The sequence below is a fragment of the Pituophis catenifer genome, unplaced genomic scaffold, assembly GCF_029215685.1.
Source record: "Pituophis catenifer annectens isolate HBS135680 unplaced genomic scaffold, rPitCat1.0.hap2 SCAF_8, whole genome shotgun sequence".
Taxonomy (NCBI): domain Eukaryota; kingdom Metazoa; phylum Chordata; class Lepidosauria; order Squamata; family Colubridae; genus Pituophis; species Pituophis catenifer.
In genome coordinates, this window is record NW_027256888.1 from 80,106,828 (window position 1) to 80,132,172 (window position 25,345).

General features: G+C 45.2%; 1 protein-coding gene across 1 annotated transcript in view; it reads right to left on the reverse strand.

Moving 5' to 3' along the window:
• Nucleotides 1-25,345, reverse strand: part of SMOX (spermine oxidase) — a 61,403-nt gene that overhangs the window by 18,658 nt on the left and 17,400 nt on the right. Inside the window, exon 2 of the mRNA XM_070948825.1 lies at nt 9,349-9,583. Coding sequence (XP_070804926.1) covers nt 9,349-9,556 — 208 coding nt within the window. The 5' untranslated portion in view covers nt 9,557-9,583. The remainder of the gene's footprint in view (nt 1-9,348; nt 9,584-25,345) is intronic.

The following is a 25,345-nucleotide window of genomic DNA, read 5'->3' on the forward strand; positions in this document are numbered from 1 at the left end:
AACTTTTGTTCCTTGATCTATTTGTTTTTATTTATATACTTGTATCTTGCCTTTACTATTATGATTTTTTAAAATTACTCAAAGCAGCGAACATATCTGACACGTGTTCTTCCTCCTATTTTCCTCACAACAACAACAACAACCCTGTGAGGTGGGTTAGACTGAGAGGGAGTGACTGGCCCAAAGTCACCCAGCTGACTTTCATGCCTATGGTGGAGACTAGAACTCCCCGTCTCCTGGTGATTGGCCCAAAGTCACCTAGCTGGCTTTCATGCCTGAGGCGGGACTAGAACCCAGAGTCTCCTGGTTGATTGGCCCAAAGTCACGCAGCTGGCTTTCATGCCTGAGGCGGGACTAGAACTCACAGTCTCCTTGTTGATTGGCCCAAAGTCACCCAGCTGGCTTTCATGCCTGAGGCGGGACTAGAACTCAGTCTCCTGGTAGAGTAGAGTAGAGTAGAGTAGAGTAGAGTAGAGTAGAGTAGAGTAGAATAGAATAGAATAGAATAGAATAGAATAGAATAGAATAGAATAGAATAGAATAGAATAGAATAGAATAGAATAGAATAGAATAGAAGTTAAATGATGGATAGGATAGGATAGGATAGGATAGGATAGGATAGGATAGGATAGGATAGGATAGAATTCTTTATTGGCCAAGTGTGATTGGACACACATTTGTCTTTGGTGCATACGCTCTCAGTGTACATAAAAAAAAAGATACGTTCATCAAGAATCATAAGGTACAACACTTAATGATAGTCATAGGGAACAAATAAGCAATCAAATCATATGAGGAAACAGTCAATATAAATCGGGAGTAGAGTAGAGTAGAGTAGAGTAGAGTAGAGTAGAATAGAATAGAATAGAATAGAATAGAATAGAATAGAATAGAATAGAATAGAATAGAATAGAATAGAATAGACGTTAAATGATGGATAGGATAGGATAGGATAGGATAGGATAGGATAGGATAGGATAGGATAGGATAGAATTCTTTATTGGCCAAGTGTGATTGGACACACATTTGTCTTTGGTGCATACGCTCTCAGTGTACATAAAAAAAAAGATACGTTCATCAAGAATCATAAGGTACAACACTTAATGATAGTCATAGGGAACAAATAAGCAATCAAATCATATGAGGAAACAGTCAATATAAATCGGGAATAGAATAGAGTAGAGTAGAGTAGAGTAGAGTAGAGTAGAGTAGAGTAGAATAGAATAGAATAGAATAGAATAGAATAGAATAGAATAGAATAGAATAGACGTTAAATGATGGATAGGATAAGATAGGGTAGGGTAGGGTAGGGTAGGGTAGGGTAGGGTAGGGTAGGGTAGGATAGGATAGGATAGGATAGGATAGGATAGGATAGGATAGGATAGGATAGGATAGGATAGGATAGGATAGAATTCTTTATTGGCCAAGTGTGATTGGACACACATTTGTCTTTGGTGCGTACGCTCTCAGTGTACATAAAAGAAAAGATACATTCGTCAAGAATCATAAGGTACAACACTTAATGATAGTCATAGGGAACAAATAAGCAATCAAATCATATGAGGAAACAGTCAATATAAATCGGGAATAGAGTAGAGTAGAGTAGAGTAGAGTAGAGTAGAGTAGAGTAGAGTAGAATAGAATAGAATAGAATAGAATAGAATAGAATAGAATAGAATAGAATAGAATAGAATAGAAAATATGGAATGAAGTGGAATAGGATAGGATAGGATAGGATAGGATAGGATAGGATAGGATAGGATAGGATAGGATAGGATAGGATAGGATAGGATAGGATAGGATTCTTTATTGGCCAAGTGTGATTGGACGCACATTTGTCTTTGGTGCATACGCTCTCAGTGTACATAAAAGAAAAGATACATTCGTCAAGAATCATAAGGTACAACACTTAATGATAGTCATAGGGTACAAATAAGCAATCAAATCATATTAGGAAACAGTCAATATAAATCTTAAGGATACCAGCAACAAAGTTAGAGTCATACAGTCATAAGTGGGAGGAGATGGGTGATAGCAACGATGAGAAGATTAATAGTAATGCAGACTTAGTAACTAGTTGTGGGAATTAGTTGTTTAGCAGAGTGATGGCGTTCGGGAAAAAACTGCTGCTACCGCTTTACAAAGCCTTAGTAAGGCCAACACCTGGAGTACTGCGTCCAGTTTTGGTCACTACCAAAAGAGGTTGAGACTTTGGGGAAAAAGTGCAGAGAAGAGCAACTAAGATGATTCAAGGCCTGGAAACTAAAACGTATGAAGAACGGTTGCAGGATTGGGGTTTTGGCCAGTCTAGAGAAAAGAAGGACTGGGGGGGGGGGGGGGGACATGAGAGCAGTCTTCCAGTATTTGAGGGGCTGCCCCAAAGAAGATGGGGGGGTCAACCTATTTTTCAAAGCACCAAAGGGTAGGACAAGAAAGAATGGATGGAAACTAACCCAGGAGAAAAGCAAACTGGAATTAAGAAGACATTTCCAAACAGTGAGGACAATTAACCTGTGGAACAGCTTGCCACCAGAAGTTGTGGGTGCTTCATCACTGGAGGTTTTCAAGAAGAGTCATTTGTCTAAAATGGCCTAGGGCCGTGATGGTGAACCTATGGCACGGGTGCCAGAGGTGGCAGGCGGAGCCATATTGGTGGGCACGCGAGTGTTGCCCTAGCTCAGCTCCAGCGCGCATGTGCGCACCGGCCAACTGACTTTCAGGCCTTCCGGTCCCACCGGAAGTCGGGAAACTGGCTGTTTCCGGCCTCCGGGGGGAATGGGGAAGGCTGTTTTTGCCCTCCCCAGGCTCCTAGGAAGCCTCTGCAGCTTGGGGAGGTGGAAAAAACGGGCCTACTGGGCCCACTGTGCCATCATGTGCCAAAAGCAGGGGGAAGTGTGGGGGGAGGGTCACGTGCGCATGCGCGGGAGGGCGGGGCGCATTGAATTACGGATGTGGGCACACGCACCTGCGACCCCCCATGCTCCCCCCGCTTTTGGCACGCGACGGCAAAAAGGTTAGCCATCATTGGCCTAGGGGGCTGGATTAGAAGACCTCCAATGTCCCTTCCAGCTCTATTCCAGGAGCCTTGGTAGTACAGTGGTTTAATGCACCCTGTAATTAACACAGCTGCCTGCAATTTCTGCAGGTTCGAATCTCGCCAAGGCTCAAGGTTGACTCAGCCTTCCATCCTTTCTAAGGTAGGTTAAATGAGGACCCAGTTTGTGGGGGCAATAAGCTGACTTTGTATAAAATATACAAAAGTATGAAGGCTATTGCTTAACACACTGTAAGCCGCCCTGAGTCTCCGGAGAAGGGCGGCATATATATCTGCCGGTCCTGGGTGCAAGCTACACGTTGAGTTGCCACCCGCTTCTTGAATCGCGCCAAGGCGAGAAAACAGGAGCCATCGTTCTCGTGAGAAAGCCGGAGAAATCGTGCCAATTCTCAAGCATCATCCTTGCCGGGCAGCGGTGACGTCCCAGCAGTCCATACATAAAGAGCGAAACCAGGAAACATCGCACAGGTGTGTTGACAGAGGCAATGGTCCTCTAGAGAGTTGGATCCTGAAGGACTTCCGTCCTGTTTGGCAGAATGCCCCGACCGGGGTCTATTTTTGACTCCGGCGTTTTGGCTGCCGATGACCCACTTCCCGTTCCAGAGTTGTGGCCAAGTGCCGCGCACAGGCTCATCGTTCTCAATTGAAAAGGCGGATGCTGGATTTGTCAAGTTTCCTTTCTTGGACCGCTTCCCTCCCAGAAGCTCTTCAGATGCCTCCTGGTTTAATGTACTGCCGAGTGTTGATCAACTCAACGGGAGACCATGATGTCACGTCAAGAGGAAACGAGGACAAGCTGAAGTTCTCCCAGTTAATAAAACAAGCCGTGGTCAAATCCAGCACGGAAAGGAACCGATTCCACCCAGTGGGGGGGGGGATCCTGCTGGTTTAACAACCGGTTCGGTGATCGCGTGCTTCGCTGCGTGCGCAGTTTCACGAAAACTTAACCTTCCGCGTTGCTGCTGGGGAGTAGCACAGCTGAAAGCGCAGCAATCCGCTCTGCTGCGCAAATCAGCTGAGAAGATAGAGGTCAGTAAAACGCAGGGGCAGGCAGGCGGTGTTGTGGTCCGCCAGTAGCCTGTGGAGCTGGCAGCGGAGTCGGATAGCGATGAGGCTGAGGAAGAACAGGTGCCAGTCCTGGAGGCTGGGGAAGGCCCAGATGAGGGCTCTGCGTCAGAGGCAGAGATGGGGCCAGGGCCATCTGGGAGTGATGTGCAGACTCCGGAGCCTGCAGAGGCTGACAGTAGAGAGGCAGAGGAACAGGAGGAGCCTGTTCCTAGTGCACATATGAGAAGAGCTGCCAGAAGACAAGAGCCGCTACAGCAAAGAGGGCGACTTGGGAGTAAGGCCAAGAGATGATTGGCCCCTCCCATAAGGCTTAAAAGACCAGCAACAGCTCTTGGGCTCTTTGTCGGAAAACAACGTTGATAGACTTGTCTTGCTGGACTTATCTCTGGTCGGCGTCTTCTGCTTCTGAATTGCCTTTGGCAGTTTGCCTAATTATACCAAGGTTGGTGATTAGACTGAAGAATTTGTGTTATGAAGAGCTTGTTTTGTTTTAGTTTGGATGAGAATGAGAATTAACTCATTCTCAGCGTAGACTGTTCTAATAAAGTCTGTTTGTTTTGGAACTGTTTGAGTCTAATACTACCTACTTGGGCTACTACCTACTTGGGCCTGGGTCACAACAGGCAGGCCCAGCTGATCGTCGGAGCGAACCGGTTCGCCCAAACCAGTCCGAGCCCGTAGAATCATTCCCACCCCTGATTCCACCACTCCTATCTCCTTTACACGTACAGCTTAGTCCTCGTCTTACGACTACCATTGAGTCCCAAAAATTTCCGTGGCTAAGCGAGACAGATCTTTAACAGATGAACAGAGTTGGAAAGGACTTTTGAGTTTTGCCTCGTTTTAGGACCTTTCCGGCCACTGTTACTAAATGAATCGCTATCGCTGTCGCTGTTAGGTTAGGAGCCCAGTTGTTAAGTGAATGTGGCTCTCCCATTGACTTTGCTTGCCGGAAGGTCGTGATCCCGTGACACTGCGACCCGTCATAAATATGAGTCGGTGGCCAAGCATCTGAATTTTGATCACATGACCATGGGGATGCTGCAATGGTCATAGGAAAAACGTCACTTTTTTCAGTCCGTAACTGCAGACGGTCACTAAACGAACTGTTGTTAAGTTGAGGACTACCTGTATCTCTCGACTTACAACCATTCGTTTAATGACCGATAGCGACTGTTCGAAGTTATGACAATCGTATCACTCACATTGCGCATCAGGAGGATTCTTAGGCCCCATTGAAATGTCCAAAGTCCTATTCCAACAGGCCAGTTTCCAAAACAGTTAGTCCTCAATTTACAACTATTCGTTTAGTGACCAAGGTTACAATGGAAGTAGAAAAAGTGATTTGTGACCAATTTTCACTCTTACGACCGTTGCAACATCCCCATGGTCATGTGATCAAAATTCAGACGCTTGGCAATTGATTCATATTTACGACGGTTGCTGTGTCCCAGCTTTACGTGATTCCCCTTTTGTGACCTTCGGACAAGCAAAGTCCATGGGGAAGCCCAATTCACATTACTAACTTACCAACTGCACTGATTCCCTTAACAACTGTCTCAAGAAAGGTCACAAGAATGGAGCAAAACTCATTTAACAACTGTCTCACTTAGCAGCAGATATTTTGGGCTCCGCCGCGGTCGTAAGTTGAGCACCACCCATATAGATCTTTTTTTTTTTTTTTTTGCTTTAATTTATATGCCGTCCTTCTCCGGAGACTCAGGGCGGTTTACAATGCGTTAAACAATAGCCTTCATACTTTTGTATATTTATACAAAGTCAGATTATTGCCCCCACAATCTGGGTCCTCATTTTACCTACCTCGGAAGAATGGAAGGCTGAGTCAACCTTGAGCCTGGTGAGATTTGAACTTGCAGTAATTGCAAGCAGTAGATGTTAATAACAGTGCTTAGTCCACTGTCCTACAGGCTCTTATTTTAACACTCCTATTTTATTTTATTTTCAATCTCGCCGTCCTCTAAACATATATCCCAAGCCCATGTACAATATAAGATAAAGGTAAAGGTTCCCTTCGCACATATGTGCTAATCGTTCCCGACTCTAGGGGGCGGTGCTCATCTCCGTTTCAAAGCCGAAGAGCCAGCGCTGTTTGAAGACGTCTCCGTGGTCATGTGGCCGGCATGACTCAACGCCAAAGGCGCACGGAACGCTGTTACCTTCCTACCAAAGGTGGTCCCTATTTTTCTACTTGCATTTTTTACGTGCTTTCGAACTGCTAGGTTGGCAGAAGCTGGGACAACTAAACGGGAGCTCACCCTGTTAACACAGCACCAGGGATTCGAACCGCTGAACGGCCGACCTTTCGATCGACAAGCTCAGCATCTTAGCCACTGAGCCACCGCGTCCCTTGTGTACGATACGCCGTACGCTAAATAAATAAATCGATAGATAAGCACTCAGATAAAGAACAATGGGGGAATAAAGTGTCCAGAGTTGTCATGGAAGACAAGCCAGCCGATTGTGATGCTGTTACACACAACAAGTGGGTTTTGTGGCCTTTTGCTCTAATTATTTTTCTCTTTTTTTTAAAAAAAAAAAAAAACATCCAGAAGGACGATGTGTCAGCTGAGGACAGGATACAAGGAAGAAACGGGCTCTGCTCGTCGAGGATTTAAATCGCAATTAATTGCTCCGTTGTCGCAAGGAGTGTTTGTTTTTGCCAAAATTGCTCCACGCTTCTCCAGACGAGGTGGTGCTATTTATAGAGCCCCCTCAAAGACGGAAGAGAAGATATTTATAATACCGACGGACGAGCGCTCCGGCCAAAATCGCAGAGCCGCATCCGGCCGGGGTTGATGAAAGATAGGAGAACTTGATGGGAGAAAGCAAGAACTTCGCGCTCAACCTTTGTCGCGCGAGAGAGCGGAAGGGCCTTTGGACGCGGGGAAACAATGGCAGGATTGTGTCCAGAAAGACGTCAGAGGAAGGGTAAACTGAGGCAACCTGGCCCCAGAGATAGAACTGGTCAAAAGAGCAGGTTTTCATACAGGCTTGATCAGTGGTGAAATCGGAACTGGTTTGCTACCGGTTTGCTGGCTGCACACCAAACGCGTGATGCAGTGCGCGCCAAAAGGAGGCTTGGGAAGGTAAGTAGAACAGCGAGTGGGGGATCAGCTGCGCCGTGCGGTTTAGCTTCGCTAGAAAGCAGGATTTTCTGCTTTCTAGCAAAGCTAAACCCCGTGGCAAAGCTGATCATCGGAAATACCGGTTCAGAGGAACCGGTAGCTTTTTTGTTTACTACCAGTTCGCACGAACCGGTAGTTTTTATCATTACTGGTTCACCGAACCGGAGCGAACCGGTAGAATTTCACCCCTGGGCTTGACCCATTAAGCGGTTTGAAAGAGACCACTCTGGCCGGGGAAATTTACCATGCTAACGGAAGCTCCGATTGGAAGTAACAAAGCATTCGTTTAGTGACCGTTCGAAGGGACGACGACCTTAGGAAAAAAAAGGACCATTTTCTCCACTTCCTTGGTAGAATTTGAACTAGTAAGAAACTTTTGGGTTTAATGGAAAAAGACTTGGGGAGGTGGGGGAATTGGAACTTTGAGGTTCTATAGGTCGATGGCAGCAAGATTGATTTAATTTATTATTTTTGGTGCTTAAATCTTAAGCAAGATTTATGCACAAAAATGGAAGGACGCTTCGATCCCCCACCGTGGACGAGGGGCTGCGAACGTTGATGGAATTAGCAGAGATGGCTAACTGGACTGCTTTGATTAAAAGAAAAGAAAAGAAAAACGACCCTCTAAAAGGATGCAAATGACCAGCTGTCTGCAAGGAATATAAATCCTTCCATTCCCCACCATCCAGTCAGAACTGAAGAAGCTTCTCAGATGAGAAGCGAAATGTCTTCAAAAGAAAAAAAAACAGAAAGTCCGGTTGCCTCCTGAAAAAAAGCATTTTTGGGACAACCATGATGTGGATGACGGAGAATCTCTACAGATGTTTACCAATTAGATAGGTCTGCTTTTATAGAAATGGCTACTTCATACCCTTATGCAAAAGGAGAACGTTGAGGTTTGATGTTATACTATCTTATTTTACTGCACCAAAGGGAGTCGGCTGTCGATGCCTTTTCTTTCTTTTTCCCTTCTTTTCTACATTCTACCCTTCCCTTTCCCCTCCGCTATTTTTCCGACTCTTTTGTTTTTGCATTTTTGCATTTTTATACTATAAACTAATCCGAAAGAAAAATCTGACGACTGTTTTTTCACGCCTTTCCAGCATCCCCGTGGTTTCATGTGATTAAAATTCAGACACTTGGCAACTGACTCATATTTATGTCCCGGAGTCACATGGTCACTTTTTGCAAACTTCCAACGATCAAAGTCAACGGGGCAGCCAGGATCAGCTATTTAAGAGAATCTGAATGTGAATTTGAATTCGTATGGCCTTATGCATCTATTTCCCCTTTTGATCCCCACATCCATAAACTGAAAAAATTATGATCAACTTTAAGGTTACTAAGAGTCCTCTACCATATACACATTTCTCCAATTTTCACACACGCACACATAGAAAAGAGCCAATGGTGAAGGTACTGGCATGGAAATCAGGAGACAGTGAGTTCTAGTCCTGCTTTAGGCATGAAAGCCTCCTGGGTGAGTTTGGGCCAATCACCAGGAGACGGTGAATTCTAGTCCCGCCTTAGGCATGAAAGTTGGCTGGGTGACTTTGGGCCAATCACCAGGCGATGGTGAGTTCTAGTCCCTCCTTAGGCATGAAATCCCACTGAGTGACTACGGGCCAATCACCAGGAGACAATGAGTTCTAGTCTCAATTTCGGCATGAAAGCCAGCGGGTGACTTTGGACCAATCACCAGGCGATGGTGAGTTCTAATCCCGCCTTAGCCATAAAAACCAGCTGGGCCAGTCATTTTCTATCAGTCAGCCCACCCTACAAGATTGTTGTTGTTGTGGGGAAAGTAGGAGGAGGAAGGAGCATTAAGTACGTTCACCACCTTGAGTTACTTATAAAGTAATAAAGGTGGGATAAAAATTTAATAAATTAATAAATATTTTAAATCCTGCTTGGATCAGAACTGCTATCTATCTAATAATTGAATATCAGAATAACAGAGTTAGAAGGGACCTTGTAGGTCATCTAGTCTAACCCCCTACTCAAGCAGGAAACCCTACACCATTACAGAAAAATCACCTTCAGATTGAAACCGAACATCCCGCAGCGCCGTCCCCTTACCGAGTTTCACGCTTTGGACTCTGCCTCCGATTCGATCCGACGCTTCGAGAACCGTCACATCCGTGAATCCGTTTTCTAGGAGGGTTTTGGCTGCCGAGAGGCCAGCGAGGCCCGCTCCGATCACTACTATTCGCGGCTGTCGTGCTCCTCGTGGGCCACTACTAAGAGGATCATCCGTACTCTCTGCCGATGTATCACCACTTTGCATGCCGTCCAAACTCTCTTTCTAATGAACCTGCCGAGAGATTTTTAAAAAAAAAAAAAAAGAATCCCTTCAGTGGATCCGCAGTGCCAAAAGGTCTCCCTCCTGTCCCTTAAGATCCCTTCTTCCAATCCGGCTCTCGAGACCTCTGGAAGAATCGTCCCGAGCTGCAGGATAAGCTGACCTAAAATCTTGCATCAGCCGGAATTTGCCGGGAAGCACTGAAGACCAGCCTGGAATAAAAATGCCTCGGATTTGAAAGAATGAAAAGCTTCAGAAACTACCCAGTGATCAAAAGAAGCATTTTAAGAGCGGGCACCCATTTTAAGATCTGGTGTTTCTTTTTATAGACACGTCGGATGTACCAGAGGGGCAATTTTGTGGTCGAAGATTGTTTTTTTTAAAAAAAAAAACAAAAAACCAGATGCTGCCCCATGGATTGGCTTCTTGAGACTCACAGCAACATACTAAAACAGGGGTCTCCAATTTTGGCAACTTTACGACTTGTGGACTTCAACTCCCAGAGTTCCTCAGCCAGCAAAGCTGACTTGTGGACTTGAACTCTGGGAGTTGAAGTCCACAAGTCTTAAAGTTGCCGAGGTTGGAGGCCCCTGCACTAAAAGATAATGTTACACTGAACAACGGAACGAAAAATAGAGAGCCCCCTTGATTGGTGGCGGGAAAAAAAGAGGGTTTTGAAGGAAATAAGGTAAATAAGAAAAGGGGGGGGTCCCTTTGGGATTTGGGGTGCCCAAGATTCAGCCTCTTTTCTGTAAAGGGGAGGGGTCAAGAGTAGAAATGGATGGGTCATTGCTGAATGACATTGCTGGATGACAGCTGGTTGGGGAATTCTGGGAGTTGAAATCCACACAGAATGAATGGGGAATTCTGGGAGTTGAAGTCCATACATACTGACTGGGGAATTCTGGGAGTTGAAATCCACACATACTGACTGGGGAATTCTGGGAATTGAAATCTACACATAATGACTGGGGAATTCTGAGAGTTGAAATCCACACAGAATGAATGGGGAATTCTGGGAGTTGAAGTCCACACATACTGACTGGGGAATTCTGGGAGTTGAAATCTACACATAATGACTGGGGAATTCTGGGAGCTGAAGTCCATACATACTGACTGAGGAATTCTGGGAGTTGAAATCCACACATAATGACTGGGGAATTCTGGGAGCTGAAGTCCATACATACTGACTGAGGAATTCTGAGAGTTGAAATCCACACAGAATGAATGGGGAATTCTGGGAGTTGAAGTCCACACATACTGACTGGGGAATTCTGGGAGTTGAAATCTACACATAATGACTGGGGAATTCTGGGAGCTGAAGTCCATACATACTGACTGAGGAATTCTGGGAGTTGAAATCCACACAGAATGAATGGGGAATTCTGGGAGTTGAAGTCCACACATACTGACTGGGGAATTCTGGGAGTTGAAATCCACACATAATGACTGGGGAATTCTGGGAGCTGAAGTCCATACATACTGACTGAGGAATTCTGAGAGTTGAAATCCACACAGAATGAATGGGGAATTCTGGGAGTTGAAGTCCACACATACTGACTGGGGAATTCTGGGAGTTGAAATCTACACATAATGACTAGGGAATTCTGGGAGTTGAAATCCATATATAATGACTAGGGAATTCTGGGAGTTGAAATCTACACATAATGACTAGGGAATTCTGGGAGTTGAAATCCACACATAATGACTGGGGAATTCTGGGAGTTGAAGTCCACACATACTGGTGGGGGAATTCTGGGAGTTGAAATCCACACATACTGACTGGGGAATTCTGGGAGTTGAAATCCACACATAATGACTGGGGAATTCTGGGAGTTGAAGTCCACACATACTGACTGGGGAATTCTGGGAGTTGAAATCCATATATAATGACTAGGGAATTCTGGGAGTTGAAATCCACACATAATGACTGGGGAATTCTGGGAGCTGAAATCTACACATAATGACTGGGGAATTCTGGGAGTTGAAGTCCACCCATCTTAAAGTCGCCAAAATTGAAATGCACTACTTTAGGCCAATGCCATCAAATTTCTTACACGCTGGATTTTGTTTTACTTAGTTAAGAGGGGAGGCATGTATGCATGTATTTTTACACACATGCATATACACACCAATACACAGATGCAAACATTTTGCCACAGATTTGTCTTTTCTCTATAGATAATATTGCTAATTTGACAAAGGCAATACCTTCGCTAGGAATCTGCCACGTAGCAAGTTTTTTTTCCCCTGGGTTTTTTTTTTTTCCTTCTGTTTTTGCTAAAGAATCTGAAGCCATTACAAGAGCAAACTGTCTGAAACCATTAAGGAAGGAATTCGTGGGCATCTCCTGCAGATAAGGCTTGATTTATACAACTAGATCTGGCAGGAAAAGATCTAACATACCATGGGTACATTCCCACTATTGTCCTCTGGGATAAAATGAAATAAATATTCGTGTTGGCATCAAAACAGGGGTCTTATCTGGTTCCTGGGAAATGGGGGCACCTGGCCTGGAAACATCTGGATTTGATAAAAAGTTTTTGATGCCTACTTCTGATGGACTTTAATCAGAGCTGAAGAAGCTTCTTGGATGAGAAGCAAGAAAAGAAGAAAAAAGAAAAAGACCAGAAAAGTCCATTTGCCTCTTGAAAAAGCACATGGTTTGGGGACAACCATGACCTGGATGGCTGAGAATCTCCATAGATATTTTCCTTTCCTTTCCTTTCCCCCTTCCCTTCCCTCTCTTTCTCTTTCCTTCCTTTTCTTTCCTTTCCTTCCCTTCCTTCTTTCCTTCTCTCCCTTCCCTTTTCCTTTCTCTTTTCCTTTCCTTTCCCTTTCTCTTTTCCTTTTTCCTTTTCCTTCCCTTCCTCCCACCTCCTTTCCTTCCCTTCCCTCTTTTTCTTTTCTTCCTGTCCTCCCCTCCCCTCCCCTCTTTTCTCCTTTCCTTTCCTTCCTTTCTTTCTCTTCCTTTCCTTTTTCCTTTCTTTCTTTCCCTTCCTCCCACCTCTTTCCTTTCCCTTCCTTTCCTTCCTCCCACCTCCTTTCCTTTCCTTTTTCCTTCCTTCCTTCCACCTCCTTTCCTTTCCTTTCCTTTCCTTCCTCCCACCTCCTTTCCTTTCCTTTCCTTTCCCTTCCTTTCCTTCCTCCCACCTCCTTTCCTTTCCTTTTTCCTTCCTTCCTCCCACCTCCTTTCCTTTCCTTCCCTTCCCTTCCCTTTTTTTCCTTCTTTCCTATCCTATCCTTCCCTTCCCTTCCTCTTTTCCTTTCCTTTCCTTTCCTTTCCTTTCCTTTCCTTTCCCCGGATTTTCTTGTTTTTCTTGGAAGGCATTTCGCTTCTCATCCAAGAAGCTTCTTCAGCTCTGATTAAAGTCCATCAGCTCTGAAGAAGCTTCTTGGATGAGAAGCGATACATCTTCAAAGAAAAAAAAAAACAGAAAGTCCAGTTGCCTCTTGAAAAAAAGCACCTTTGGGGCAGCCAGGACCTGGATGACGGAGAATCTCCGCAGACATTTGTTTACGTCTCCTTCCCAAGAACGGCATAAACAGAAGGAGGAAACCAGGCCGTGACCTGGCAGACGCCGCGTGTCTCCGAAATGCCATTTGTGTAATTTCCTGTCATCCGACAAGCGTTCACAGCTTGAGGTTTATTTTCGAGATGGCCTTTTGCTTTGCAGGCCGTTTTCCAGATCTTCCCTGGCAGAACGAAACCCTCGATATAAACCTCGGATCAACAGGGGGTTCTCGACTTACAACCACTCGTTTAGTGACCGTTCCAAGTTGAAAAAAAAGTGACTTATGACCGGTTTTCGCACTTACGACCGTCGCAGCATCCCCTGTGGTCACGTGATCAAAATTTGAATGTATTCCTATATAAGACGGTCGTAGTATTCTGAGGGTTACATGACTGGGGTTTGCCAATAATAAATAATAATAAAAAATAATAAATAATTTTGGAGATTAGGTGGCAAAAATCAGGAGGAATCTGCTAGCACCGAGATGAGTTTACATGTATAATTTTTTTTTTAATTTGATTTATATGCCGCCCTTCTCCGGAGACTCAGGGCGGCTTACAATGCGTTAAGCAATAGCCTTCATCCTTTTGTATATTTTATACAAAGTCAGCTTATTGCCACCACAACTGGGTCCTCAATTTACCTACCTTAGAAAGGATGGAAGGCTGAGTCAATCTTGAGCCTTGGCGAGATTCGAACCTGCAGTAATTGCAGGCAGCTGGTCTTAATAACAGGGTGCTTTAGACCACTGTACTACCAAGGCTCTTGGTAATTTGAGCGTGCAAACCACCTTATCTAGATAGTCCTCGACTTACGACCATAACTGCACCCACCAGTTCTGATGCCAAAAGAGACAGTTGTTAAGTGAGTTTTGTCCCCCCTTTACGGCCTTTCTTGCCACCGTTGTTAAGCGCACTACTACAGTTGTTAAGTGAGTCGCACAGTCATTCAGTGAATCTGGCTTCCCCAGATTCTGACTTTGCCAGTCAGAAGATCTCCCACGGAAGGGGATCGCGTGACCCTGGGGACACTGCCACCGTCATAAATATGAGTCAATAAGCCAAGCCAAAATCACGTGACCACAGGATGGATGCTGCAACGGTCGTAAGTGTGAAAAATGATCACGCCACTTTTTCCCCTGCTGTTGTCACTTCAAACCAACACAGTTCTGGGCTGCATAAACAGAGGGATAGAATTAAGATCACGGAAAGTGTTAATACCATTTTATAAGGCCTTGGTAGGACCAGATTTGAAATACGGCATCCAGTTTTGGTCGCCACGATGTAAAAAAGATGTTGACACTTTGGAAAAAGAGCAGAGAAGAGCAACAAAGAGGATTAGGGGACTGGAGGCTAATACATATGAAGAACGGTTGCAGGAACTGGGTACGTCTAGTTTAATGAAAAGAAGGACTAGGGGAGACATGATAGCAGTCTTCCAATATCTCAGGGGTTGCCCCAAAGAAGAGGGAGTCAAGCTATTCTCCAAAGCACCTGAGGGTGAGACAAGAAGCAATGGGTGGAAACTGATCAAGGAGAGAAGCAACTTAGAACTAAGGAGGAATTTCTTGACAGTGTGAACAATTAATCAGTGGAACGACTTGCCTGCAGAAGTTGTGAATGCTCCAACACTGGAAGTTTTTAAGAAGATGTTGGGTAACCATTTGTCTGAAGTGGTGTAGGGTTTCCTGCCTAAGCAGGGGGTTGGACTAGAAGACCTCCAAGGTCCCTTCCAACTCTGTTATTCTATTCTATTCAAACGCTCACTAAAGGAGCTGTTGTAAGTTTATTTATTACCCGCAAATAAATAAATATTTGTATTTCTTGTTGCCAAGAAAACCACGTGGAGATAGATATATATATATATATATATATATATATATATATATGTTTTTCTTCTAGCCAGGTTTTCCCTACGTAGCCAAGGTTTTTTTGTAGCTCCAGCTCAGTAGAATTTCATCTACTCGGTTCTGGGCTTTTTTCTTTTCTTTTCTAACACCTAGCAAGCTCTCACTGCAAAACCTGGCTAGAAGAAAAACACACATAGACCCTACGAAGAAGTAAGAAAATTGATACTATGCCTTTACAGGGAGGAGATGGGTGTGGCCTACTGATGACAGCTAACAAGCTAGAAATGGATCTATTTAGGTCTCCCACCTAGCAGTGAGAGCTTGCTAGGTGTTAGAAAAGAAAAAAGCCCAGAACCGAGTAGATGAGATTCTACTGAGCTGGAGCTACAAAAAAACCTTGGCTACGTAGGGAAAACCTGGCTAGAAGAAAAACACACATAGACCCTACGAAGAAGTAAGAAAATTGATATATATATATATATATATATATATATATATATATATATATATATATCTCCCGAAGGAATTCCGAGCTGAGTTCATTTCCAATCCCACTTTTCTAAAGCAAACGGATCATTTATCGAAGCCAAAATGATCTACCCCAATGCTTGGAGAAGAAAGCTTGCAAAAAAAAAAACCACGAAGGAAAATCGAGACAATTCACAAAACCAAAACCTGCAGCAAGAAGGAAAAAGAAAGAAAACTCCTTCAACCAGGCCGGCTGATGTCACTTCTCCTCAGGATTCCACCAGCTGAACACACAGGCACACCAGCCAAAGTACACAAGGACGTACGCAGCTTTGCACACACGCAAAGACCGAACTTGGGAGCAGCACATACCCCTGTGTCTGTTTCGGGAGGGGGGGGGGGTAGCAGAAATTGGCCCGTTCTCAAATTCCCACCCACCTTTTTGGACTCAAAAGTTCTCCATTGGACCTGGAAGAGAGACAATGAAGTTGCACCCACACAAACTCACACCGAGCTTTTGTTCTTGTTCCCATTCACAGAAGAACGAGAAATGTGTTTTTGGAGTAGGGACAAAATCCAGATGTTCCGCTTTTCTCCAAACTGCACGCACGGAAACACATGTTTTCTTTGATTCGTTTTTTTGCAGAGATTTTGCAGTATCCTTCCCCTGGAGTGGGGTGGGAATGGGGATTTTGCAGTATCCTTTCCCCTGGAGTGGGAAGGGAATGGAGATTTTGCAGTATCCTTCCCCCTGGAGTGGGGTGGGAATGGAGATTTTGCAATATCCTTCCCCCTGGAGTGGAGAGGGAATGGGGATTTTGCAGTATCCTCCCCCTGGAGTGGAGTGGGAATGGAGATTTTGTAGTATCCTTCCCCCAGGAGTGGGGAGGGAATGGGGATTTTGCAGTATCCTTCCTCTGGAGTGGGGAGGGAATGGAGATTTTGTAGTATCCTTCCCCCAGGAGTGGGGAGGGAATGGGGATTTTGCAGTATCCTTCCTCTGGAGTGGGGAGGGAATGGAGATTTTGCAATATCCTTCCCCCTGGAGTGGAGTGGGAATGGAGATTTTGTAGTATCCTTCCCCCAGGAGTGGGGTGGGAATGGAGATTTTGCAATATCCTTCCCCCTGGAGTGGGGTGGGAATGGAGTTTTTGCAATATCCTTCCCCCTGGAGTGGGGTGGGAATGGAGATTTTGCAATATCCTTCCCCCTGGAACGGGGAGGGAATGGAGATTTTGCAGTATCCTTCCCCTGCCAGGCCCACTGAGCCACGCTCACCGAGCCACACGGAGCCACGCCCACAGAACTGGTAGTAAAAAAATTTGAATTTCACCGCTGGCACGCACACATGCACAGTACACACCAAATGCACTCTGCGTGCGGAAAAAAGGAGGCTTGACAAGGTAAGTAGAACAGCGAGGTGGGGGGGGGAACAGCTGTGCCGCGCGATTTAGATTCACTAGAGAGCAGGATTTCCTGATCGTCGGAAAGAGCGGTTCGGAGGAATCGGTAGCTTTTTTTATCACTACCGATTCACCCGAACCGGTGCGAAGCAGTAGCATTTCACCACTGGTGCACACTCAGGCACGTAAGTTCTCTTGCGTTCCCAACCGCAGAAGAGCAAGGCGTATTTTTGCAGCCCCGAGCAAAATCCAACCGTATTTTCCACCTTTCTCCAAAAGGGAAAGTGTTCCAATTTGCAAACACACACGGACGCACACTTTCGCAAACCCAAGCCGACAACGTGTCCCAGCCACCTGCTCCGTCCAACTAGCTCCTCTCTGCCAGACTGCATTTCATCCATCACAACACAACAGCACGGCAATTATTCCCCTGCTTTTTTCTAAGCGACAAAACCAGCTAGTCAACTTTGAGGTCGCTTGCCACATACGTGACTTCAAATCCTGTTGTTTGGGCTGGTTTGGGCCAAAGAAAAGGAAGTGGGTGGGGGAAATCCAGAAGCAGATTTCCTGGAATCAGGACCACGTATACAGGGGGATTAAGGAAAGTTAAAATGTCTCTGTTGGAAGCCGCGCCTGGGAGACTTTTGAGCCAATGACCAGGAGACGGTGAGTTCTAGTCCCATCCTTAGGTACAAAAGCCAGCTGGGTACCTGTGGGCCAGTGCCTGTCCTCTCACGCCAATCCACCTCACAGGGTTGTTGTTATGGGAAAAATAGGAGGAAGGTGTGTTGGATAGGTTCACCGTCTCGAGTTACTGCAAAAATAATAAAGACAGGATACTAACAAGAGAGAAAGAGAGAGAGAGTGAGAGAGAGAGACAGAAACAGAGAGAGACAGAGAGAGACAGAGAGAGAGACATAAGAGAGAGACAGAAACAGAGAGACACACAAAGAGACAGAGACAGAGAGACACAGAGAGAGACAGAGGGAGAGGGAGAGAGACAGAGAAAGGCAGAGACATAGAGAGACAGAGACAGACAGAGACAGAGACAGAGAGAGACAGAGAGAGAGAGAGACAGAGGGAGAGGGAGAGAGACAGAGAAAGACAGAGACAGAGAGAGACAGAAAGACAGAGTCAGAAACAGAGAGAGACAGAGAGACATAAGAGAGAGACAGAAACAGACACACACAGAGACAGAGAGAGACACAGAGAGAGACAGAGGGAGAGGGAGAGAGACAGAGAAAGACAGAGACAGAGACAGACAGAGACAGAGAGAGACAGAGACATAGAGAGAGAGACACACACAGAGAGAAACAGAAACAGAGACAGAGAGAGACAGAGACAGGGACAGAGAGAGAGACAGAGAGAGAGAAAGAGAGACAGAGACAGAGACATAGAGTGAGAGACAGAAACAGAGAGAGACAGAGGGAGAGAGTCAGAGAGAGACAGAGAGACATAGCTATGCTGGCTGGAGAATTCTGGGAGTTGAAGTCCACAAGTCTTAAAAGCTGCCAAGTTTGAAGACCTCTGCTCCAGGCCTTTAATCATTTTACTGACTCTTTTCTGAATCCAGACGTGTTGAGTTGAAATGCTGGCTTTACAGAGACAGACAGCTCATTCAGGGGGGAAGGAATGCATGCAGGCACACCCACCCCCGCCCACCCAAATACACAACACTCCCTCCGTTGCAAAGTTCACAAGTTCACCCTCGAGGAGTATGGCTGGGTGGGCACAGTTGCCATGGAACAGGTGGGAGCATTGGTTCAACTGGTAGGGTTTATTTCTGGCATCTCCTGGGTGAGACCGAGATGACGCTCAGATGCTTCAAATTCTTTTCATTTTATTTTTTTTTCCGGCAAAGGCTGGTTTCAGAGAATTGCAGAATACCAGAGTTGGAAGGGACCTTGGAGGTCTTCTAGTCCAACCCTCTGCCCAGGCAGGAAACGCTACGCCACTTCAGACAAATGGTTATCTAACATCTTCTTAAAAACTTCCAGTGGTGGAGCATTCACTACTTCTGGAGGCAAATTGTTCCACTGATTAATTGTTCTAACTGTTAGCAAATTTCTCCTTAGTTCTAAGTTGCTTCTCTCCTTGATTAGTTTCCACCCATTGCTTCTTGTCCTGTCTTCAGAAGGTGCTTTGGAGAATAGCTTGACTCCCTCTTCTTTGAGGCAGCCCCTGAGACATTGGAACACTGCTATCATGTCTCCCCTAGTCCTTCTTTTCAGAAGGAAAAGGGGAGGGAGGGAGGAAAGGAAGGAAGGAAAAGGGAAGGAAGGAAGGAAGGAAGGAAGGAAGGAAGGAAGGAAGGAAGGAAGGAAGGAAAAAGGAAGCCCGCCAGCTTGGAAAAGAGAAAAGATTGATTCCCTCAAATGAGAAAGTCACTCTCATTTTATTTCATTTTACATTTTACTTTTTTTATTTTATTTTTTATTTATTTATTTTTATTTATATGCCGCCCTTCTCCGGAGACTCAGGGCGGCTTACAAGCCGTTAAGCAATAGCCTTCATACTTTTGTATATTTTATACAAAGTCAGCTTATTGCCCCCGCATACCGGGTCCTCATTTTACCTACCTTAGAAAGGATGGAAGGCTGAGTCAACCTTGAGCCTGGCGAGAATTGAACTCGCAGTAATTGCAGGCAGCTGGCAGCTAAATACTACCTTTAACAGTAGCATTAGTCTGCTGCGCCACTCAGGCTCCTGATCAACGCACGATGCTTTAACAGATTTAACAGATTAACAGAGTTGGAAGGGGCCTCGTAGGTCATCTAGTCCAACCCCTTGCCAAAGCAGGAGACCCTACCCCATTTCTGACAGATGGCAGCCCAGTGTCTTCTTGAAAGCCTCCAGGGATGAAGCTCCCACAGCAACTTCTGTTCCACAGGTGGATTGCTCTCCCTGTCAGAAAATTCCTCCTTATTTCCAGGTTGAATTTCTCCTTGAGAAGTTTCCATCCATTATTCCTTGTCTGGCCTTCGGGAGCTTTGGAAAATAGCTTGACCCTCCTCCTCTCTTTGGCAGCCCCTCAAATATTGGAAGATGCTATCATGTCTCCCCTGGTCCTTCTCTTCTCTAGACTAGCCAGGCCCGCTTCCCGGCCCTCCAAGAAGATAGCACATGAGAAAAAGGTCTGAAAACTGATTTCTGCTCCTATTTTTTTCACTATTAACAACAAGCCCGTGTCAAAACATCTAGATATCTAGGTTAGTGATGGCTAACCTTTTTGCCGTGGCGTGCCAAAAGCAGAAGGAGTACGAGGGGGGGCGTGCATGCCCACAACCATAATTCACTGCCCCCCGCCCCCGGGCTCCCTCCCCCCCTGGGCATGTACGCACGGCCTCCCCACACTCCCCCCCCGCTTTTGGCATGTGATGGCCCAGTGGGCCCAGTAAGGCCGTTTTTTGCCCTCCCCAGGCTCCAGAGGTTTTCTAGGAGCCTGCGGAGGGTGAAAACGGCCTTACCACCCCCCTCCCGGAGGCCCTTCAGAGGCCGGAAACAGCCCATTTCCTGACTTCCGGTGTGCCCAGAAGGCCTGAAAATCAGCTGGCCAGGAGCTCTGATTTCATGAAAATCAGCGCACTGGAGCTGAGCTAGGGCAACGCTTGCGTGCCCACAGATATGGCTCCACACGCCACCTGTGGCACGCGTGCCATAGGTTCGCCATCACGGATCTAGGGTCTCAAAAGCCCCTGCAACGTGTCAAAGAGTCAGATGCCCAAAACCTTTAGATTTTGCAATTGAATCCAGCTGTTGGGTCCTCCAGCGCTTTCCAACAACCACAAAACAGAGACGACTCGTCCGCAAAAAGCTGGAACTCTGCAATTTTGGAAACGGGGGATAGTATTTTTTTTTAGATCTCGAACGGAGTAGCAGCCAGAAAAATGACGACAATATTTCGAGTTACAAAGGGACAAAACTGGGGAATGACTTCAGATAAGCCACGCGTTTCCTGCCGCCACGTGTCCTGAAACGAAAGATCCCAGAAAAAAAATATTTTGGATATTTGCAAGGCTCCACAGCTGGAAAAGCGACTAGCGGGTAGTCCTCAACGCACGGCCACAATTTGAGCCCAACTATTGATGTTGTGAAGGGAGAAATTCGTGAAGTGAGTTTGCTCCGTTTTACGACTTTTCTCGTCTCTTTTGTTAAGTGAATCACAGCAGTTCTTAAATTAGTAACACGGGGTTGTTACGCCCAACTACAGGGACAAAACCACAGCTCAGTCAGTTTCAGGGGTGAAGGCTAGAAACCAGGAGACGGTGAATTCTAGTGCCACCTTAGGCATGAAAGATGGCTGGGTCACTTTGGGTCATTCGCCAGGCGACGGTGAGTTCTAGTCCCACCTTAGGCGTGACAGATGGCTGGGTGACTTTGGGCCAATTGCCAGGCGATGGTGAGTTCTAGTCCCACCTTAGGCGTGACAGATGGCTGGGTCAGTTTGGGTCATTCGCCAGGAAACAGTGAATTCTAGTGCCACCTTAGGCATGAAAGATGACTGGATCACTTTGGGTCATTCGCCAGGCGACGGTGAGTTGTAGTCCCACCTTAGGCGTGAAAGATGGCTGGGTCACTTTGGGTCAATTGCAAGGCAACGGTGAGTTCTAGTCCCACCTTAGGCATGACAGATGGCTGGGTCACTTTGGGTCAATTGCCAGGTGATGGTGAGTTCTAATCTCACTTTAGGCATGAAAGATGGCTGGGTCACTTTAGGTCATTCGCCAGGCGACGGTGAGTTGTAGTCCCACCGTAGGCGTGACAGATGGCTGAGTGACTTTGGGTCAATTGCCAGGCGACGGTGAGTTTTAGTCCCACCTTAGGCATGAAAGATGGCTGGGTGACTTTAGGTCAATTGCCAGGCGATGGTGATCTAGTCCCACCTTAGGCGTGTCAGATGGGTGGGTAACTTTGGGCCAATCGGCAGGAGACAGGGAGTTCTAGTCCCACTTTAGGCCTTAAAACCGACTGGATGACTTTGGATCAATAACCAGGAGACGTGGAGTGTCCTTAGTGTAAACCAAATTTAGCTATATTTCCATTTCTTTTCTTTTTTTTAAATTGCATCCCTGTCATTTCTTTAAATTACTATTCCACTCTCCTTTTCTGTGCTTTTTATAACCTTGGGAACTTATGATGAGAAGGCGATTTTTTTTTTCCAGGATTGAGCTAGGGTTAATCTGGCCGCTGTGATTATATGTAACGTAATGTACTTTATCCTGGAAATCAGAACAGTTGCCAACAGATCAGCAAATAATCCAAAAGATATTTATATGCACAGAAATGGATAAACTAACTTTAAAATTAAATGATAAGGAAGACTCACAGTATGTCAAAGTAGGGGACAGATGGTATGATTGGATTAATCAATGGAAAAAAAGGTAATGTCAAATATAGTAGGAAATCAAAGATAACAAATATACACCGTCATTAAGATAAAAGAAGCAAAGGTTAATGTATATATCTGCATACTTATATATTATTGACAGGTAATCCTGTTTGTTAGTTTGTTTATAAGTAGTTTTGAATGTATTTTTAGAGTTAAGAACTTTTTGTATAATTTTTATCTTTTTATATTGAATAAAGTTTGTTTTTAAATTAAAAAAAGAGAGAGAGAAGGCAATTTTTTTTTTTTAGACTGTAACAAACCTCGAAACTGCCGCAAAATAACACACTTTGCGGTAGTCTCCACAACTGGAGAATCCTACCCTGAGGAAAAATTGCGTGGCAAATAATATTTTTAGCAAAACTTTACACCGTCCCCACTGCTATTCCTTTTCCATGTCCCTGGGGTAAAACAGAGCTGTGGAAGCTGATTTGCAACAAGGCTGCTTTTCATTCTTCCAACACCCCAAATCATTTAATAATAAAACGTTTTAAGAAGCAGAGAGTTGTTAAAGAAACCGCAAAGCCCATCAGCACATGGTCTGCATTCTCCCTCTTCCGAAGCAGGTTTGTTCACTTAAAGGCATGAATCAGAATTAACAGAGTTGGAAGGGACCTTGGAGGTCTTCTAGTCCAACCCCCTGCTTAGGCAGGAAACCCTACACCACTTCAGACAAAAGGCTGTCTGATCTCTTCTTGAAACCCTCCAGTGATGGAGAAACCACAACTTCTGGTGGCAAGTAGTTCCACTGATTAATTGTTCCCACTGTCAGGAAATTTCTCCTTAGTTCTAGGTTGCTTCTCTCCTTGATTAGTTTTCATCCGTTGCTTCTTGTCCCGCCTTCCTGAAAATAGCTTGACTCCCTCTTTTTTGGGGCAGCCCCTGAGATATTGGAAGACTGCTATCATGTCTTCCCTAGTCCTTCTCTTCATTAAACTAGACATACCCAGTTCCTGCAACCGTTCTTCATATGTTTTAGCCTCCAGTCCCCTAATCCTCTTTATTGCTCTTCTCTGCACTCTTTCTAGAGTCTCCACATCTGTTTTATAATATGGGCACCAAAGCAGGATGGAGTATTCCAGGTGTGGCCTTACCAAGGCATTATAAAGTGGTATTAACACTTCACCTGATCTTGATTCTATCTCTCTCTTAATGCAGCCCAGAACTGTGTTGGCTTTTTTGGCAGCTGCTGCACACGGCTGGCTCATATTTAAGCGATTGTCCACTAGGACTCCAAGATCCCTCTCGCAGTTACTACTATTGAGCCAGGTTTCACCTAATCTGTATCTGTACATTTGGTTTTTCTTGCCTAAGTGTGTAGCCTTACTTTTCTCTACATTAGTAGAAGACATTCTGATGTTTAATGAAAAGAAGGACTAGGGGTAACTGTCAACTCGCAAAGCATCCCTGGCCTGCTCTCGAGTTGCCATAGGCAAAGAGGATAGGAAACTGACAAAACAGCACTGGCAGCCAAAGACAGATGCACATTCCAGACTTATCTCTCTCAAGGCTGTCTCCCAGGGTTACCCACAGCAGTCGGAGGGGAGTGATCTCTACAACTTGTGAAATTGCTCCATGGCGAATGTGATTGATGACACACCCTGGGGGGAAGGGGGAAACAGGGGCATGATCGGGGCGTAAATTATGTAGGGTCAGAGCTGGCTTCACTTGGGAACCTGCCGACATGAAGCTCCTAATAAAAAGAAACTGGATTTCTTTTGAAGCTTGGCTCGAGACTCATGATTTAATTAGGGCATCCTGTAAGAACCTAGGCAGTGACATGATAGCAGTCTTCCTAATCTCAGGGGTTGCCACAAAGAAGAGGGGGTCAAGCTATTCTCCAAAGCACCTGAAGGCAGGACAAAAAGCAACAGATGGAAACTGATCAAGGAGAGAAGCAACCTAGAACTTAAGGAGAAATTTCCTGATGGTGAGAACAATTAACCATTGGAACAACTTGCCACCAGAAGTTGTGAATGCTCCCATACTGGGTGTTTTAAAGAAGAGATTGGACAACCACTTGTCTGAAATGGTTGAGGGTTTCCTGAAGCAGTGGGACAGCAGGTTTCCCGAGTGGGAGGTTTCCTGAGCAGGGGGTTGGACTAGATGACCTCCAAAGTCCCTTCCAACTCTGTTGCTGTTAAGTCTGAGAGGCTGAAACTGAGAACAACTTCACGAGGAGGAAACCAGGGTAAAGGTTCCTCCAGAGCACAGAAATAAATTTTATTGCAAGAAACTCAACCCACATAACTCCAGAGCAAACCATCAAAGAGTCAAGGACAAAAGCTGGAGAGATAAGGAGGCTTTTACTGCAGATACCAAAGAAGCAGTTCCCATAACAAAGAAGATCAGTTTTTAAGGCAAGGCCAAGAATCAAGTTCTATTTTTAATCAGGCTCGGGAGCCGAGGAAGAGTTTGGGGTTATGAAAGGTCTGTAGGAAAACAAGTTTCCGAGAACACCAAGGACCCCTCGAATTCTTTTTTAAAAAAAGGATGAGGAGGGGAGCAAGGCAAAAACGCCAGAAAGAAGGGGGAAAAAACTGAGAAAGAGGGAATATATATATATATATATATATATATATATATATATATATATATATATATATATATATATATATATATATATAAAATAAAATTGTAAGCGGCTTTCTCACTGAAAGAATCAGTGTTTTTTCCTTTCCAAGCTGTTTATCTTTACGTTCCTTCCTCCCTCCCTCCCTCCCTTCTTGCCTGCCTGCCTTTTCTTCCCTCTATCTTTCCTTCCTTCCTTCCTTCCTTCCTCCCTCACTTCCTTGCCTGCCTGCCTTTTTCTTCCCTCTATCTTTCCTTCCTTCCTTCCCCCATCTTCCCTTTGTCTTTCCTTCCATCTTTCCCTTTCTCTTTTCCTTCTTTCCTTTCTTCCTCCCTCCCTTCTCTTTTAACTTCCTTCCTTCCTTCTCTTTCTTTCCTCTTTCCTTACTTCCTTATCCAAGAGATTGGATAACCATTTGTCTGAAGTGGTGTAGGGTTTCCTGCCTATGCAGGGGGTTGGACTAGAAGACCTCCAAGGTCCCTTCCAACTCTCTTATTCTGTTCTGTTCTGTTCTGTTCTGTTCTGTTCTGTTCTATTCTATTCTATTCTATTCTATTCTATTCTATTCTATTCTATTCTAT